This window comes from Adiantum capillus-veneris, chromosome 19 (genome assembly GCF_014529385.1).
Source record: "Adiantum capillus-veneris isolate H3 chromosome 19, ASM1452938v2, whole genome shotgun sequence".
Taxonomy (NCBI): Eukaryota; Viridiplantae; Streptophyta; class Polypodiopsida; order Polypodiales; family Pteridaceae; genus Adiantum; species Adiantum capillus-veneris.
Window position 1 is genome coordinate 96,360,096 of NC_140949.1, and position 17,860 is coordinate 96,377,955.

Sequence of the window (17,860 nt, forward strand, 5' to 3'; positions counted from 1 at the left end):
CGGAATCCATGTCCGTGCCAGCGGTGCCCCTCTATCACCATCTCTCTCAATGTAGTCAGAAACGTCATCCACATACATACCAAATAGAGTAGGAGAGAGCGGGCATCCCCGCTTCACCCCAATAGTGGAGTGAACCGGTGTAGATAGACCCTCTGAGGTGTGTACATGCCCTACTACTGATCTGTACAGTGCCATGATCCCCCAAATGAGCTGTGGGTACTGCCATTTCCTGTAATCTGCGCATCAATCTAGCTCTGGGTACTGTGTCAAATGCTTTGCGGAAGTCCACAAAGCTACAATAGATCCGTCTCCCACGGGATCTGCCTTCCTCGATGATGGCCTTGAGTGTCAAAATATGGTCAAGAGTGGAGAAACCTCTCTTGAACCCTGCCTGCCCAACAACACGCATTCCCTCCCTCTTTGCCCACCTACTCAATTACTGCTCAAGAATGGATGCGTACAACCGTGCCAATGTGTGTCCAATCATGATAGTGCGATAATTTCCAGGCTCCATAGGATCTCCCGACTTGAAGATAGGTATGATCGTAGACAGGCTCCAAGTATCAGGCAAGCCCTCACGCATGGCACGGTTAAACATAACTGCTAGAAGCTATGCTAGTAGATCTCTGGCATGCATGAAATGCTCAGCCACTAAGCCATCATGATCATATGCTCTCCCAATCCTCATCCTATCAATGGCCTTCTTCACCATCTCAGCGGTGAAAAAGGCACATGTGTGTGGGCATGGATCGGGGGGGTCGGGAAGGGGCTGCTGTCCAGAAACTGTGTACAAAGATGATGCGTACTACCCCCAGGTCTCTGTAGAGGTAATAGAAAGGGGGGGAGACTGCTCATGAAAGAGTCTCCATGCCTCACGCGAGTCCTGGCTCAAGAATAGCTGGTATAAATCTTGCACTAGTCGAGCCAAAAATGCCCTCTTCTTCTGCCGCACTAGGCGTCGGAAGTCAATCTATGACTGTCTGTGTGTGATGTCCCCCAAAAGCACTTCCCTCTGAAGTCTAGCTCTAGTTTGACGGCATTCCTCATCGTACCAGCTGTTCTGAGGCATGCTCCCAGAACGACGTCTCTGCTCAGGCTGTGTGCGTGGGTATGCCTCTGCTGTTGCATCATGTAATGTCTGTGTTAGTATGGTAGTAAGCTGAGAGAGAGAGAGAGAGAGAGAGAGAGAGAGAGAGAGAGAGAGAGAGAGAGAGAGAGAGAGAGAGAGAGAGAGAGAGAGAGAGAGAGAGAGAGAGAGAGAGAGAGAGAGTGGGCTTTTAAAGTTGTTGAATGGGCTTTTTGGTCGAAGTGCCTAACTATCAGAGTTTATTGCCATCCCCTCTCCATTTAGCTTGCATTGCACTTTTTACTCTCTTTAGGAGAGGTTTTTTACCTTGGCCTTCAGTCTTTTCCGTTTGGCCATGTGCCTAGTTGTATCTTGTTTTATAGTTTTTCGTTTGATGCCTACGTGCTTGCGATGTAAAAAATGATGTACTTGCTCTCAGAATAGGCACCGTTCTGTGAGTAATGAATCAGCCTCTTTTCCTTGCGCGCACGAGAGAGGGAAATGAAATGAAATGTTATATTAAACGTCTTCAAAAGGCCAAAATGACCTATGGGATTAAATTGATACAATCTTTGTGGATCTAATCCAGTGTCTGGGTACAAAAATAAAAATAAAAATGAAGTAAAGTGAAAGACTAAAATCATCATCATCATCAGTGCCCGAGGATGCACGGCATTGGGTGTTGTTCGAGAAATTGTTGCATGGGCCGTTGAAAAGCTTCGTCAATGTTCGCCTCTGTAAACAGTCATACTGGGCCTCTCCCATGTCGTGCTAGAATAGTCATGATCCTTCGATGCAGCCTCCGTCGATGTCGTGGTCGCCCTCGTGGACGTGGGCGTCTAGCTCTTCTGAGCTCAATGACTTTGTCAACTAATATACCTTTGGTATAAGTGGGCTCTGAAGTCTGCTGTGAAGCATGCTCATTTGGCTGTTGAGTCCTTGCTCTAAAGAATCAGTAATCTCCCTCTGTGAGTGTCCCCCGTTGCTTGATCTCCTCAAGAGACTCTCCCTATGTCTGCGCAGCTCTAGCAAAAACAACCCGTGGCATCTCTGATCCTGATATCTCATGACTCTAGCCAATGGTCCAAAGCCCTCTCTGAATAGACAATGAAAGCGGCCTCGTATCTCATAGTATACCGGCCAATGACAATTGTGATGTAACTCTGGCTCTGGCTCTATATGACACAACTAGTGGTATTCTCCTAAATCTGATTGTCACAATCTCTAGCTGATGCGATGATGTGCGCATCTGACCAATAGGGCATCGTATCCCATAGGATAAATGGGTGTCCATATAGGCCGGTCTGATCACATATCTGTCTTTTGTTAGTTGGAGAAAATGCTCTCTATAGAAAGCCATCTTCGTGCCCAACTCTTGTGCTGGCTGTATTCATGTGCTCCTCGTATCCAGCTGAATCAAATCCTGACGTATGAGTCTAGTGATCTCTGTCCGTGTGAGAGATAGGGAGGGTGCATCCAAGGAGTACTGGAACGGAGGCAGTCTATCCATGCTGAAGCCATGTGACTGCAACCATGATGTCATCTGCCCATACCAGCATGTTGTGTCCCCTTGTAGCGCTAGCTGTCGAGATGACTCAGGGCTAGCCGAGCATACTCGTCTTTGGGAAGGTCCCGTAAATTATGCATGAAGGATACTGACCTAGTAAGGGCCTTGACCACGAGAGGGGGGGCAGCTAGCTCGGCTCGAATAATCTCAGAGGCCTCCGAGAGATCATAGAGACTAGAGGCCTCTCCATATATATCCAACCATTAGTGCTATCAGATCTACCATGGTGGTCCATCGAGGGTCCCCAAATCTGAACCCCATAAAGCATAGCTGAAGCCACTAGAGCTTTGTTTGAGGTTCCTGAAATTGAACCTGCGAACACATCTTCTCTAGTCCTCCGAAGGCTGCATAAGCTCTCGTCAATCTAGCTTCTGCTGCTCTCCTCAATGAAAACACCGGTCCAATGAAGACTACCCCAAGATAGGTATATGCATGTGTATACTCCACCGTCTCCTTGCCATATGGAACAGTCGCCATGCCTCGCTTGAATCCTGGCTCAAGAACAATTGATATAAATGCTGCTCTAGTCGAGCTAGAAACGCCCTCTTCTTCCGTCGCACCAAACGCGAAGAAGCAATCCATGACTGCCTGTGAATCATGACAGCTAGAAGTACCTCCCTGTGAAGTCGGGGCTCTGGTGTCTCTGCACTGCTCATCATTTGAGAGAGAGAGAGAGAGAGAGAGAGAGAGAGAGAGAGAGAGAGAGAGAGAGAGAGAGAGAGAGAGAGAGAGAGAGAGAGAGAGAGAGAGAGAGAGAGAGAGAGAGAGAGAGAGAGAGAGAGAGCGCTTTATTAACGTCTTCTAGAGGCAGAACTTGGCCTATGACACAAAACCATGTACATGTGTGTATCCTCTGGTTATCCAAAAAGGGATAAAAGTGCTCAGAGAGATTATACTTGATGTAGACCTCGAAAAAAGAATGACAAGATTTTCTGCAAGCTTAGGTTGATTGTTTCTCTGAGGGCTTACCAGGCGAGTTGCCTCCTTCATGTCCTGAAGAGCACACGATTGAGTTGATTCCGGGTAGTACCTTACAGAGTTGGCCGAGCCCAAAATGAAGAAATAATAACCAAAACAGATTTCTCCATTTCGAGGATCGATGATAAACTCGATAGACTTAAGGGTTCTACTTGCTTTAGCCAAGTGATCCGAAGAGTGGTTATCATCATATCTAAATTGCTCTTGAAGACGTCTACAAGACAGCTATCAGGACGACTTTTGAGTTTGTATGAATATTTGGCGATGCCATTTGGCCACATGAATGCACCGGCTACATTCAACCGCATGATGGATAAGATTTTCAGAGAGTACCTATCGTTTGTGGGCAGTTTCTTTGACGACATTTTTGTCTTCTCCAAGAATGAAGCAGAACAGAGACACCACCTGTTGTAGGTTTTCCAAGCATTGCGGAAGCATAAATTGGTCTTAAATGCGAAAGAGCGAGTTTTTTTTGTTGTTCGAGATAAATTTGTTGGGACACATCGTCTCAACAGAAGGGGTAAAGATGGACCTGGCCAAAACTGAGACTATTCGTGATTGGCTTGATTTGAAAAATGTTCATGAAGTTCGAAGCTTTCTGGGCTTGTGCTCATATTATCGGCAGTTCATTAAAAAAATTTGTAGAGATAGCTTCTTCTTTGCATGTAGAGATAGCTTCTCATTATTGTGCTAATTTTTTCGATTTAATGCTTCTTTTAGTGCTAGGCTTCATTATGGCTGAGTCTGCCCTTGATCTCCAGAGTCATGACAGAAACTCAGTACGCTGAACTTTGTGTTGATGTATGCTCATGTGTGTGTGTGTGTGTGGTGTGTGTTGTGTGTTGTGTTTGGGAGCATATATTAGTACCTAGTTCTACACCCACTATTTTTCACTGACGACGTTAGTGGGGATGTCGTGGTATTTAGTCAATACTATGTATGATGGAGTTGATGGTTATATTGTCTTGTGGGTGACTACCATGGGTCTATACCTTGCACTTTCCTTTAAGGGTGAGTCTGGGCTTATCCTGGATTCATCTAGGTATATCTCCTTTGTATGTACTGACTCAGAAAGAGGTTTCTTACTTGGGGCCCGATAGAGGTTGCAACCTTTTAGACTCTCAAGGAAAAGTTGACTACGGGACGAGTGTTGGCCTTGTCAGACTTGCAAAAGCCATTCTTTATTGTGATGCTTATGGTCGCAGTCTGGGAGCAATCTTGATACAAGAAGGCCATGTCATAGCTTACGAGAGTAGGATGGGTTGCATAAATTTATGAGAAAGAGCTTTTGGCAATTATCCATGCTCCTACTCAATGGCGACAGTATCTACTGGGAGTTGACTTTATCGTCTTCAAAGTTCACAGATCATCAAAGTTTACGCTACTTCTTGTTGTAGAATCAGTTTTCAGAAAAGTAGATGCGGTGGGCTAACATCTTGTCACAGTTTCATTTCCAGATAGTCCATGTTCAAGGATAGAAGAATTTAGTGGCAGATGCGTGTCTAGAAAGCCCTTGGTTCTGGCTATTTCCGCAATACATCATCGAAGCTTCGAAGGTATGATTGATCAGTACGCCACCGATCTTGATTTTGCAGATATCTTTCACCAGATACAACGTGGGAAGCTAGTTGCAGTCTATTTCATACATGACAGCTATTTGATGCTGAAACGATGTTGTATGTCCCATAGCCTTCGAGGGAAAAGGTTTTGACAAAGTGCCATTGTCTAGCTTTTCGGGCCACTGCGGCATAGATACCACCTTGAAGGGTGTTGAGTGTTACTTTTATTGGCCGAGGCTCAAAAAGGACGTGGATGAGTTTGTTCGCTGTAACGGACTTGGACACTCCAAGTTGAGATTCTACCGCGACACGATAAGAATTTACTTCAAAACAGTTTACAACTCACAATTGATTCGAAATTGGCCCGTTGGCGGAGTTTCGTGCCTAGAAATATTGGCCTCAAAGACTGGCGCCCCTCTCGGTATTTCTTTTTGTATTAATGTGCAACTTCAAAGTACAACTGAGTGGGAGGCTCTCACTCTTAGACTCTGCGTCCAGATGCTCTGAGAAGTGGGAAGCGTGCCCACTTATTTAAAGGTTTACAAGGGATGCCAAAAGCAAGGCCCCAAAAACCGAAAATCAAAAGCCTTCAAAATAAAGCATCTTCAATTTTTTCCTCACAAGCTTTGCTTGTAAAAATTAAAGCAACTCCTTGCGTAGCCTTTTCCCAAGCATTGCGTAGATTTCTACGTAGCCTCAAAGATTGGCGCCCCTTTCGGTATTTCTTTTTGTATTAATGTGCAACTTCAAAGTACAACTGAGTGGGAGGCTCTCACTCTTAGACTTTGCGTCCAGATGCTCTGAGAAGTGGGAAGCGTGCCCACTTATTTAAAGGTTTACAAGGGATGCCAAAAGCAGGGCCCCAAAAACCGAAAATCAAAAGCCTTCAAAATAAAGCATCTTCAATTTTTTTTCTCACAAGCTTTGCTTGTAAAAATTAAAGCAACTCCTTGCGTAGCCTTTTCCCAAGCATTGCGTAGATTTCTACGTAGCCAAAAAGCAGCTCAAAATCTGCTGCTGCAGTCCGTAAACCGCTTTTCCGTACACTGCTGTCGTGAATCGCACCGTGTTTTGCGGGGGCAGTACGGACAGTGCCACGTCATCATTTCTCTTGCTGTTCCGAGACTGCTGCTAGCGGGTGTGTGTGAGGCAGCCAGGTCACCAGTTTGTGTCATACCCTCCTCTTGAAAGCATTGTAATCGCCCTCGATTACGCCTGCAAAACAGATAGAAGCCATTAACTGTCTTAGCAGACATTGATTGTTAGTACCGACGCACTAGGAACACACATCTAGCACATGTACCAAATCAACGGTCACATCATACGACATCACAGGACATCACTTGACATCACAGGACAAATCACATTCAACATTCATTTAGATCTCAGACCACGATTTATCGGCAATGCAATTAGCAATCGCATCTAGATCCACTTAGAACCTCATAGATGCCTGATTGACTAATCCCTATTGCAACCATGTCTATTGAGATCATTCAGATCAAAATTCTCCATTCAATTTGTCTATCAGTTCTTGCACTTAAACAAGTCAAGAACAAATCAGTATCATATTATCGAAAATTCCAGTTCATATAGTCATTACAGCAGAATACTGTCAGCTCTCAGTATCCCTGAAGCTCAAAGAGACATCAGTGACTCTAGTATCAAAAATCAAGGCATCTGTTGACAAAGAAGCGGAGTAACTCCCCTCTTGTGCATACCCGTTGCACCAGATATCCGGCCAAGCTGAATTTGGGGTTTCATTTGGAATAGACTATGCTAAACCAAAAGCTTCAAGGTAAAGTTTCACAATCTGAGGAGTATCTGCTATGTCCTCCTCCTCCATCCACTTCGTATCCATGCATGATAGTTCTTGAATTTAACCAAGAACCGCCTTATCACTTTACCCTTAATCTTTCTGTCTTTATGCGCCAATATCTATTCTGGAACAAGGATCTCCTCGTTTTCTTCCACTTCGGGTTGCTCATCAGGCTCCCGATCTTCGGGCACATCGCCTCTAAAAGGCTTCAAGAGACTCGCATGAAAAGCATTGTGAATCCTCAAGTGTCGGGCAACTTCAGTGAGAAGGAGAGATCATTTTTCTTTTCAGAGATCTGGAAAGGTCCAGTATCGCATACTTAGCTTTGGAAAAAGTCTCTCCTTTCCCTTTTTCTTTCTCAGGAGTGCCTTCTCAAAACGTAAGAGCACCCAATTGTTCTCCTTCAATTTCAAATCGTGACGATGGTGATCTGTTGCCTTTTTTTGTCTTTCTTGAGATTTCTGCAAAGCCTCGCGGACCTTGGCAAAAGCCGTGTCCAAGTCTGTGTGTACTTATCGGCTGTCGATCAGTATGCCACAGATACAGAATTTGCAGACACATTCACACGGATAGGGGATGGGGAGACAATAGCGAGTTATTCCATTCGGGATGGCTACTTGATGAGGAAAACCATGTTGTGCGTTACACAGCCGTTGGTTCTGTCTATTTCCGCGATACATCATAGGAGCTTTGAGGATATGGTCGACCAGTATGCCACAAATACAGATTTTGCAGACGTTTTCACACAAATACGGGATGGGGAGATAGTAGCAGGATATTCCATTCGGGATGGCTACTTGACGAGAAAAACCATGTTGTGCGTTACACAGCCATTGAGGGAAAAGGTTATGACTGAATGCCACTGTCCACCTTTTACGGGTCACCGTGGCATTGCTACCATCTTGAAAGGGGTAGGGAGATACTTCTTTTGACCAAGACTCAAGAAGGATGTGGACGAGTTTGTACGCAATTGCTTGGTATGCCAGAAGGTCAAGTTTGACAGGCATAAAGCATAGGGACTGTTACAACCTTTGCCCATACCCACCCACCCCGGGAAAGTATTGCAATGGATTTGATTTTTGATCTCCCGAGAACACAGAGTGGTCACGATGGTATCTGGAGTGTTATTGACAGATTTAGCAAGCAGGCTCATTTCATTCCAATGAAGAAAACAGTCAAGCCAGATCACTTAGCGAGACTGTTTGTGGCCCAGATCTTCAGATTACATGGCATGCCCGAGACGATTGTCTCCGACAGGGACCCCAGATTCACGAGTTTGTTTTGGAAGGCTATTTGGGAGAATATTGGCACGCGGTTGCAGTTCTCGTCATCTTTCCATCCGTAGACTGACGGGCAATCTGAGATTTCCAATTCAGTGGTACTAGATTTACTGAAGTCTTACATCTCGGATCAAAAGACTCAATGGAAAAAGTATTTACCTTTGGTGGAATTTGCCTACAACAACACGATACATTCTTCGACGGGCAAGGCGCCATTTGAGATTATTGAAGGTGCTATGAAGGTTCCACCCTTCCTAAACACGATCTGGAAGTGAAACTGTGACAAGATGTTCGCCCACCGCATTTGCTTTTCCGATAGCTGCTTCAGTGATAAGAAGTAGCATAAACTCTGATGGTCTGTGAAGACAGTAAAATCCGCTCCGAGTAGGTAATGTCTCCACTGAGTAAGAGCATGGATAAGCGTCAAAAGCTCTTTCTCATAAATCTGTGCTGTCAATTCCGGCCTTGAGAATAGTCGGCTCTCGTAGGCAATGACATGGCCTTCTTGCTTTAAGACTGCACCCAAACTACGACCACAAGCATCACAATATACTTCAAATGACTTCTGCAAGTCCGGCAAAGTCAAAACTGGTCTTGTAGTCAATTTCTCTTTCAATGTCTGAAAGGCAGTCACCTCTGTGGGTCCCCACGAGAAAGGGACTCCTTTGTGTGTCAAGATATGCAAAGGGGAAGCAACCTCTTCAAACTTTCTAATGAACTGCCTGTAGTACGAACACAAGCCCAAGAAGCTTCTAACTTCATGGACATTCTTCAAATCGGGCGAGTCACGGATAGTCTCTATCTTGGCCGGGTCCATGTGCACTCTTGCTGTTGAGACAATGTGTCCTAAAAAGTGTATCTTTGGTAGGAAAAATTCACTTTTTTTCGCATTAATCACCAACTTGTGATCTTGTAATGCTTGAAAGACCTGAAGCAGATGTTCTCTATGTTTTGCCTCATCCTTGGAGAAAACAATGATGTCGTCAAAGAAAGTGCCAACAAATAGTCTTTACTCTCGAAAAACCCTGTCCATCATCTGGTTAAATGTCGCAGGAGCATTGGTTAGGCCAAAGGGCATCACCAAAAACTCAAATAACCCAAAAGTCGTCCGAAAAGCTGTCTTGTAGACATCTCCCGATGCGATTCGGATCTGATGATATCCACTCTTCAAATTGATCCTACTATAGCACGAGGATGCCTGTAGTCGGTGAAGTATACCATCAATTCTAGGAATCGGAAATCTGTTCTTGATGCTGATTTTGTTGAAAGCTCTATAATCGAGATCTGTCTTTCTCCAAGACCCGTCTTTCTTCAAAACCAACAACATTGGAGAGCGGTATGGTGAAGTACTAGGCTGGACAAGACCCTTTTCCAAGAGGTCTTTCATAGTTTCTTCGTTCTGGGCTCGGCTCACACGGTAAGTTTGCCGGTTCGGTGGTGTGCTTCCAGGTATCAGATCAATGGTATGATCCTCAAGACGAGCGGGTGGTAACTCGCCTGGCAGGCCCTCTGAAAAGCAATCGGCATGAGTGTGGAGAAAATCTTGGTGTTCTTTATCAAGTTCATACATATTTGTCCTATTCTCATCACTCATCTCTCTCAAGAAGATCGAGTAAACAAACAGATTGGATTTCATTAATTTTGAAATGGCCGAAGCTGATACAATAGGGACAGACTCGCCCTTAAGTTTTACATCAAGTACAATGGTTCTGCCCTTCTCTGTAGTCAAAGTCGCTTTTCTCGCCCGATAGTCGACCACTGCGTTGTTCTTGTGGTACCAGGGAATTCCCAAGATGTAATGTGCAGCGGAATGAATGTTGTATTTTCTCAAGATTAGTGATCTTTATTGCTCAAGGTTCCTTTTAGTTCTTAGGGAAAGAGAGAGCTTTTCGTCTTATGGAGAGTGCTATGATCACGAACAAAGTGAGTGGATATTGTGCGTGCAAGTGATTGAGACTGAGAGAAGGAGAGAGAAGAGATACGACACCCGAGAGGTTGTAAAACCCTCCTCCGAGGGCCCCACTCTCGTCGGCGAGAGTGGTCTACTTTGATTGCACAAAGGTGTACAATGGACTGATGCAACTTGGACTATGCCGATGACGATGACGGTGGTGACGACGACGACTTGGTGGCTGAAATCTGAGATCTTCTAAGCGCTGAATTTCGGGACTGTTTCGGTGGCTGAAAATGACTGTTTTGGCTGCGTTTTTATGGCTGAAAATGGGGGGAACATCTGCAACCAACTTGGGGCTGATTTGCTACTGTGTAATAGGCTGAAAACCTGCGTGTATCTGCTGCGGTAAGGGCTGAGAATCAAAAACGCTATTGCTGATCTGGTGTTGCAAAGCCAAAAATGCTGAAGTGTCTGATGTCTACTAGCGTTAGTGAAGGCTGAAAACGTTGATTGGGGATCATGTAAAAACGTTAGGATCTGTTGAGGGGTAACGCTCCAGAAACGCTAGGCTATGGGCTGCTTGAAGGGGAAAACGCCAGGCCAAAGTGCTGGGATGGCGATGGGCTGGATCTGGGAAAAACGCCAATGGAAGGGGGAGGTATGGCGAGGCTAAGTGCTGAGGGAGGGTACTGTTGAGAAGTTGCCTGTTGAGCGGGAAGCTCCTGCTGCCTCTTCTGCCAAAAAGTGCTAACTTGGGTTTGCTTATATATTAACTTAGCAAAATTGCCCTACCTACTTTTGTTGGAAAGTCTCTTAAAATAATAAGTAAAACTAACCAAAAATAGGGAAAATAGGCTAAATGCATTGGAAAATTCCCCTAACTGATGCTGATGGATTCTAATGGGAATTCCAATGATCATGCTGTGTGCAACCGGAGGATATGCATCTATGCTAAGTGACTGGGCATGCACGGTCTAGGAATAGACTCACAAAAGTGCCAGATCATTGCTAATCTAGACTTGACTGAACTGACTGAATCTTGCGGTGGTGTAGCTTGTCCACGGACACATAGGGTTGGGATGTGTCACGTGACACAAGAGGACTTCACAACCTTCCAAAGGCATTATGTAGAAGTCCGCATGCCCAAAATACCCATGACAATGCAACCGAAGTTTGCCAATGATAGGTGTAATGGCTATGTCCCTGTCGGGTGCCGCTAGAACTGCCTCTGCTACCGATCCCATCCGATCGGGTGTGATCTCGAGCCGCGCTGCCAATTCAGGTGAAATGAAGTTGGCCTTAGCTCCTCCATCAAAGAAGATCAAGGCTTCTTGGTCTTTCACTTAGCCCCATGCTCGCCAAAGTTCTTTACTCTCGTCCATCGTGCTTGGGTCAGTACCCACGCAACTCGAACTAGTCCTGTTTTCATCTTGCCTTTTCGTCCACTTTTCCCATTTGCTTTCGAACCCTATGGCATGTCTTCGTCTTTGTCATTTTGTTCGCTCGGTGCCTTTTTAGGGCACTTTGCGGAGATATGCCCAGTTTTCCCGCATCCAAAGCACTTCCCCTCTTTGATGTAAAGAGCTCTCTCTTGAGGAGTGAGTTTGGGTTGTGCATCCTTTTCTTTCTTTTTTGGGTTGCTCTTCCTCTTTCCACTTTCATTTTTCGAAGTCTGTTCGGTCCTTTGCGTCATGATTTCATCTGTGCTGTAGGTCAAACTGTCTGAGTGAATGGCAAAACCCTGTTTCGTATGACTCATCAGTTCCTGAATGGAATCTGACTTTTGCTCTAAGCAGCGATCGCGGATCTCTGTAGGAAGACCCAAGGTAAACCGCTCAATCTGTTCTTTGAACGAGATCTTCTTAAATGAAGAGGCGGGGTAGAAAAGAGCTCTAGAATCTCTCGCAATATGCGTCCAATGTATCCTTCTTGGTCATCCGAAGATGGTTCCAAGCAGTTCGTATGTCGCGTTCGTACTCTCGAGTCAGCCAAGAAGAAATAAAATCCTTTTGAATTTCAGCCATTTAACTGCGCCATCTTGTTTAATAGAAGCGTGGACCACCAAGTTCGAGCATTTCCCTTGAAGTAAGAGGTAGCCCTCCGAATCTTGGAGTGCTCTGAGTAACGCCCTTTAGCGAAAGCTATGTCAAACTGGTGTATGAAAGCCGAAGCCTTCGAAGAATCTCTATAACCAGAAAACGTGTCAAATTTAATTGACTGTCCACCTTCTTTGAACTCTCGGACTTTCTTGCATTTATCTTCCAGAAAATCATACTGGTTGGCTCTATAAAAATTCTTCTTCTTTGCATAAAGGTTGCTGTCGTCAGAGTCCGAATTATCCGAAGACGAGTCCTCTGTAGAATTGTCAACAACTGGGCGAGATTTAGACTTCTTTGCCTTTTTCTTGCTCTTTCTGAAGCTTTGTTTTTTGCTTCGCTTTTTGCCCTTTCTGTCTTCTTCGCTCGAGTCAGAGGAGCTAGAAGAACTCGAAGAAGAAGAAGAAGAAGAACTGGGTACTCCTTCAAATCGAACACGCTTCTTTTGCTTTCTTGCCGACGCAAATGTAGACGGACGACCCAAATAACCCGGGAAGTCAGTTTCTTTCTTTTGCTTTTTGTCGTTCTTTTCGGCTTTGTTCTGCGCGTCAAAAAGCTGAGCAATTCATGCATCAACCACCTCTTCTAATTCTTGCTCTGTATACATCCTTGGAGTAGGAGGTTTCTTCAGTGCCGGTTTGAGGGGTCGAAGGAGGTCTGGCCCATAAATTTTGCAAATTTTGGGTCCATCGCAAAATTTAGCATCATCTTTGTTGCATCGCTGATCAATCGTTGATGCCCCATCTCTTCAAGCTTCGCTTGAGTAGGCCGAGGTGGGCCTACTCCTCGCGTAACCTTCGTCTGATCTCTTCCCGTATCTCCGGATGCAGAGGAAGTCGACTAATCTCTGTCTGAAGCCATAAGTGCTGTGTAAAAAGGATCGGATTTCCCAGTAGGAGAGATATCGGCCGTGCTCTGATACCACTGTAACGGACTTGGACACTCCAAGTCGGGATTCTACCGCGACACGACAATAATTTACTTCAAAACAATTTACAATTCACAATTGATTCGACACTGGCCTGGCGAGTTTCGTGCCTAGAGATATTGGCCCCAAAGACTGGCACCCCTTTTGGTATTTCTTTTTGTATTAATTTGCAACTTCAAAGTACAAGTGAGTTGGAGGCTCTCACTTTCAGACTCTGCGTCCAGATGCTCTGAGAAGTGGGAAGCCTGCCCACTTATTTAAAGGTTTACAAGGGATGCCAAAAGCAGAGCCCTAAAAGCTGAAAATCAAAAGCCTTCAAAATAAAGCATCTTCAATTTTTCCTCTCACAAGCTTTGCTTGTAAAAATTAAAGCAACTCCTTGCGTAGCCTTTTCCCAAGCATTGCGTAGATTTCTACGTAGCCAAAAAGCAGCTCAAAATCTTCCGTTGTAGTCCGTACATTGCTTTTCCATACGTTGCTGCCGTGAATCGAGCCGCGTTTTGCAGGGGCAGTACAGACAGTGCCACGTCATCATTTCTCTTGTTGTTCCGGGACTGCTGCCAGCGGGTGTGTGTGAGGCAGCCAGCCACGTCACCAGTTTGTGACATTCGCAGTTGCTTAGTATGCCAAAAGGTGAAGTTTGACAGGAATATGGCACCAGGACCACTACCCATACCTTCCCGCCCCTTGGAAAGCATTGCTATGGATTTTATTTATTTTTATCTTCGCAAGACCCAAAGTGGGCATGGTGGATTGCAGAGTCATTGAGCGATTTAGCGAGGAGGCCCATTTTATTCCGGTAAAGAAGACAATTAAGCCCGATCATTTGGCGGAACTGTTTGTCTCACAAAATTTCCGATCACATGGCATGCCTGAATCCATTGCTTTGGATAGAGATCCCCGGCTTACTAGTTTGTTTTGGAGGGCAATCTTGGAGAACATTGACACACGGTTGCAGTTCTCGTCGGGCAATTTGAGATAGCCATTTCAATGGTTTTGGATTTGTTGAAGTCTTATATTTTGAATCAAAAGACTCAATGGGAAAAGTATTTGCCCTCCTTTTCTTGTTTTGATTTCCCGTTCCAGGTAACTATGCAAGGAAGTGGGGGATGCTATATGTACATCTAACCCTATGTGCGTGTGGGCAAGTTGTAACTCCTCCTTTTAGGGTTTAGGAAAACCTAGGAAGTGTTATGGCAACCTTGTGAGCCTCTCAGAGGATGTGCATGTGCAGGCACTTTAGTTAGTCGCATACTCTCTGATTGCACAAGGTGTCCCGCAAGCAATGGGCATGAGAACTGTTGACATTTTAGGACATTAACTTAGTCTAAGTAGTTAGAGCATGTGAAGCACCTCTGATTTATAATAACTTTATTAATCTCTCTCTTTCTCTCTCTCTCTCTCTCTCTCTCTCTCTCTCACACACACACACACACACACACACACACACACATCACACACACACACACACACATGCACACACACACACACACAAGCTATACGGAGAGTTAAATTACCATCACGGGAGTGGACCTCCACTTTACGGGAGCTAGCACTAGCCCTACACTCTCATTATGGCAAGATTTTTGAGGCCCTTTCTTCTCCCACGAAAGAAGCTCGCCAAGCACGTCACATGTTTCTATCGCATGTTACTCCCATTCTTTTGATGCAGCAGGCTCAACACTTGTCAGCTGTTTTCACTGAGTCGGAATTGTATTGCGCGCGCACACACACACACACACACACACACACAAACACAACCTTTACTCGCAGTTCTAATTTCTCTTCTCTCTCTAAGTTCAAAAGGAAGCCTTGTGTATGTTCGAAGCACTCATCTTTAGCTATCACGATTCACCATCAACACTTCCACTGCATCTAACATCTCCAGAGTTGCCGGTACAATTTAGAGTGCCTAGTTTTATCTAGCAGATGGGTTTTATCTTTGGCATGCCTTTCTTGTATTAATTGCAGCTGAAGACATCTATCCCATCGGTCAAGTTGGTTGTGGTTCCCTCTATGGAGTTCTGAGAGACCATTGATTTTAATTGGAAGGGGCCTTTCATTGCCTTGTGAATTGTGGTCATGGGCAGACCAAGCCATTCTAATCACAGCCTTCCAAGGCACAACACACTTCAGGTAAGCAGGCTAGAGATGGTGAGGGACAGAGTCAGCAGCAGTCTAATAGGGGAGGTGGACGGTGAAGAGACAGAGACAAGCAGGTAAATAGAGGCAGGCCTGACGTGTCCTTGTCTACAGAAGAAGGGTTGAGAGCAGTTCTTGATGAGGAGCTTTCTCTTGATAAGACTCCCGATGTGAGAGCGTTATATTGGACTAGAGAATTGCACCAACAACCTTTGGAGCAGCTAGGGCTTGCGGGTGTGCTAGTGATTTTTTGCCTCTTTTGCATCTGGTTCTACGTTTCTGTTCCTGTAGGTTGTCATGGTAGGCTTGATGATGGACTTGGGTTCTGAGTTATATTCTCTGGCATCCTGAAAAAGGAAAGCTGAACTGGAAATGAAAGACCATAGCTAACTGATAAAGCTGGTGCTGGAACTCAATCTGGAATATACAATAAGTGTGTGTGTGTGTGTGTGTGTGTGTGTGAGAGAGAGAGAGAGAGAGAGAGAGAGAGAGAGAGTGTTCGCATTTTGATGGCAGTGTGAGAGCAGTGAAAACAGCAGATATCACAACACCATTGATCACTGAAAGTCTGGAAGGCGTTGGACAGGATCATACTTATAAATCCATCCTTGCAATACTGGCAGCAAAGCCCATTTTGGCTCTCTGCTTTGAGAAAATGGTGATGCATGTAGAGGCGCCCGTACTGGTGGATGCCAATAGGACTGTCTCACATACTTTGACAACAAAAAGAGTCGGGGCACCTGTTGCTGTGAAAGCTTTGTGAGATGTGGGTTTTTGGAGAGAAGGCTTTTCATGGTAGGGGTCACTTGTGTTCTTTTCAGGGATAGCTCTTGGGTATGTTTGAGCAACCCTTGTAATGTAGGTCTCACACTGAAGCAGAGAAGGGGCAGCATTCTTTTGTTTGATGGGCGGCACATTCTGTGTGCTCGTGTGTATTATGTAGGTGGTTTTGCAGCTTATGTATGTATCATTGCTCTCTCTAAGAGTCTTTCATAGCTGATATGACCTTGTAAGGATGCTTAAGAGTCTGTTCTTTTGGCCTACTTAAGACCTTGGTAACGCATTGTAAGCTTGGGAGCAATTGTGGAGCGTTCGATAAAGCGTGTCAATCAGTGCCACATGGCAAGACAAACTTGTTTTCTTCCTATTTTCTTGTAAGAGAGGCATTAGCTCAGCATTGTCTTTTGTAAGAAATTTGGGGGACAGATGGATGCATCTTATGGATACACACGTTTTGAGTATTATTGGAGGGCGAGGTAGTCTAATGCGAGAGAGATGTCAGTTTTCAAATGCTCTCTAGAAAAAGGGACACCTATGCTCACTTATGCAGATCACTTTGGAAAAACAAGGGGGTAGATTGCTGGAGGATTGCCTTACATGAGAAAAAGAGAGACAATGGGAAGAAATATTAAGGGAAATTACCAAAATACCCCTCTAATTTATGGAAATTCCCAAAATACCCTTAAAATTTTAAAAATTCCTAAAGTCCCCCTAACGTTGTCAAAAATTCCCAAAATGCCCTTCAAATTTTCCAAAATTCCCAAAATGCCCATAGTTGTGAGATTAAATTTCTCCAAAGAATTTTTTTTTGTTGTAGTTGTTTATAAGAAGACTGATTGTCTATCAATACAAGATGCTAAAATTAGAATTTGAGTTGGATATGTAGGCTATGGAAATGAAGTGCTTTGCTATTTTTAGACAATTGCCCTGTTTGTGAGATAATTTGTGACAAATTACATGCTAAGCATTAAAAAATGGATCTCAATTGTCACAAAGGTATAAAGATTAGAAAATCTTGAACAATCCAACCAAATAGATACGAGGGTATTTTGTGATTTTTGAAATTTGAGGGGCATTTTGGGAATTTCCACAAATTAGAGGGGTATTTTGGTAATTCTCTCAAATATTTATGGAGCCATTCCACTTCCATGCTTTCAACTTCCACAATTATTTTTTGGGCTTGCAAAGCATTGAACTCTTGGAAGCAGTTGTGGACCGTTGTATAAAGCTTGTCAATTGTGGACTACATGGCAAGGTAGTGATGGCAAACTAAGAGGGGGAGGCAATGGGATCATTTGCGGAGAAGCTTACGTGCGAAAGCCAAAAAGATTGCAGCGGTAAAAATCAAATAAGAAACTAAACTTGGACACACACTAAACTTGGACACCTTGGGTATTGCATATTAATTTATAATATAATGTTGTAAAAATGGTTATGGGTACACAATGCATGCACGAATGAGGTGGTTAGCCTATGTGATCCTAAACTCGGACGGCCAGATCTTGGGTTCAAATTGTCCCGTTGTGGCTCGTTTTTTCGGTTGGCCATGCATATGCCTAGCTCTTTTGGCGACGCGTCTCGTTTTTCTCATTGGCCAGGTTTAGTGCGCCTTGTGATCCTGCCCCTGTAGCCACGATCGTTGATCCCATTACCCCTCCTGGCATTAAATATAGGTGTCACTTAGTGTCAAGGCTATTTTCTCATTCTCCTATGTAGGCCATTGTGACTTTTCACATTGTTACCAATATGCA

The 17,860-nt window shown here is 44.5% G+C and overlaps 1 protein-coding gene across 1 annotated transcript in view; it reads left to right on the forward strand.

Annotated features, from left to right (window-relative positions):
- The window catches only part of LOC147434511 (protein NEOXANTHIN-DEFICIENT 1), a 31,977-nt gene extending 15,474 nt beyond the window's left edge, over positions 1–16,503 (forward strand). Inside the window, exon 11 of the mRNA XM_086490955.1 lies at positions 15,846–16,503. Within this exon, the coding sequence (XP_086347081.1) occupies positions 15,846–16,092 (247 nt within the window). The 3' untranslated portion in view covers positions 16,093–16,503. The remainder of the gene's footprint in view (positions 1–15,845) is intronic.
- The last annotated feature ends 1,357 nt before the right edge of the window (positions 16,504–17,860 follow it).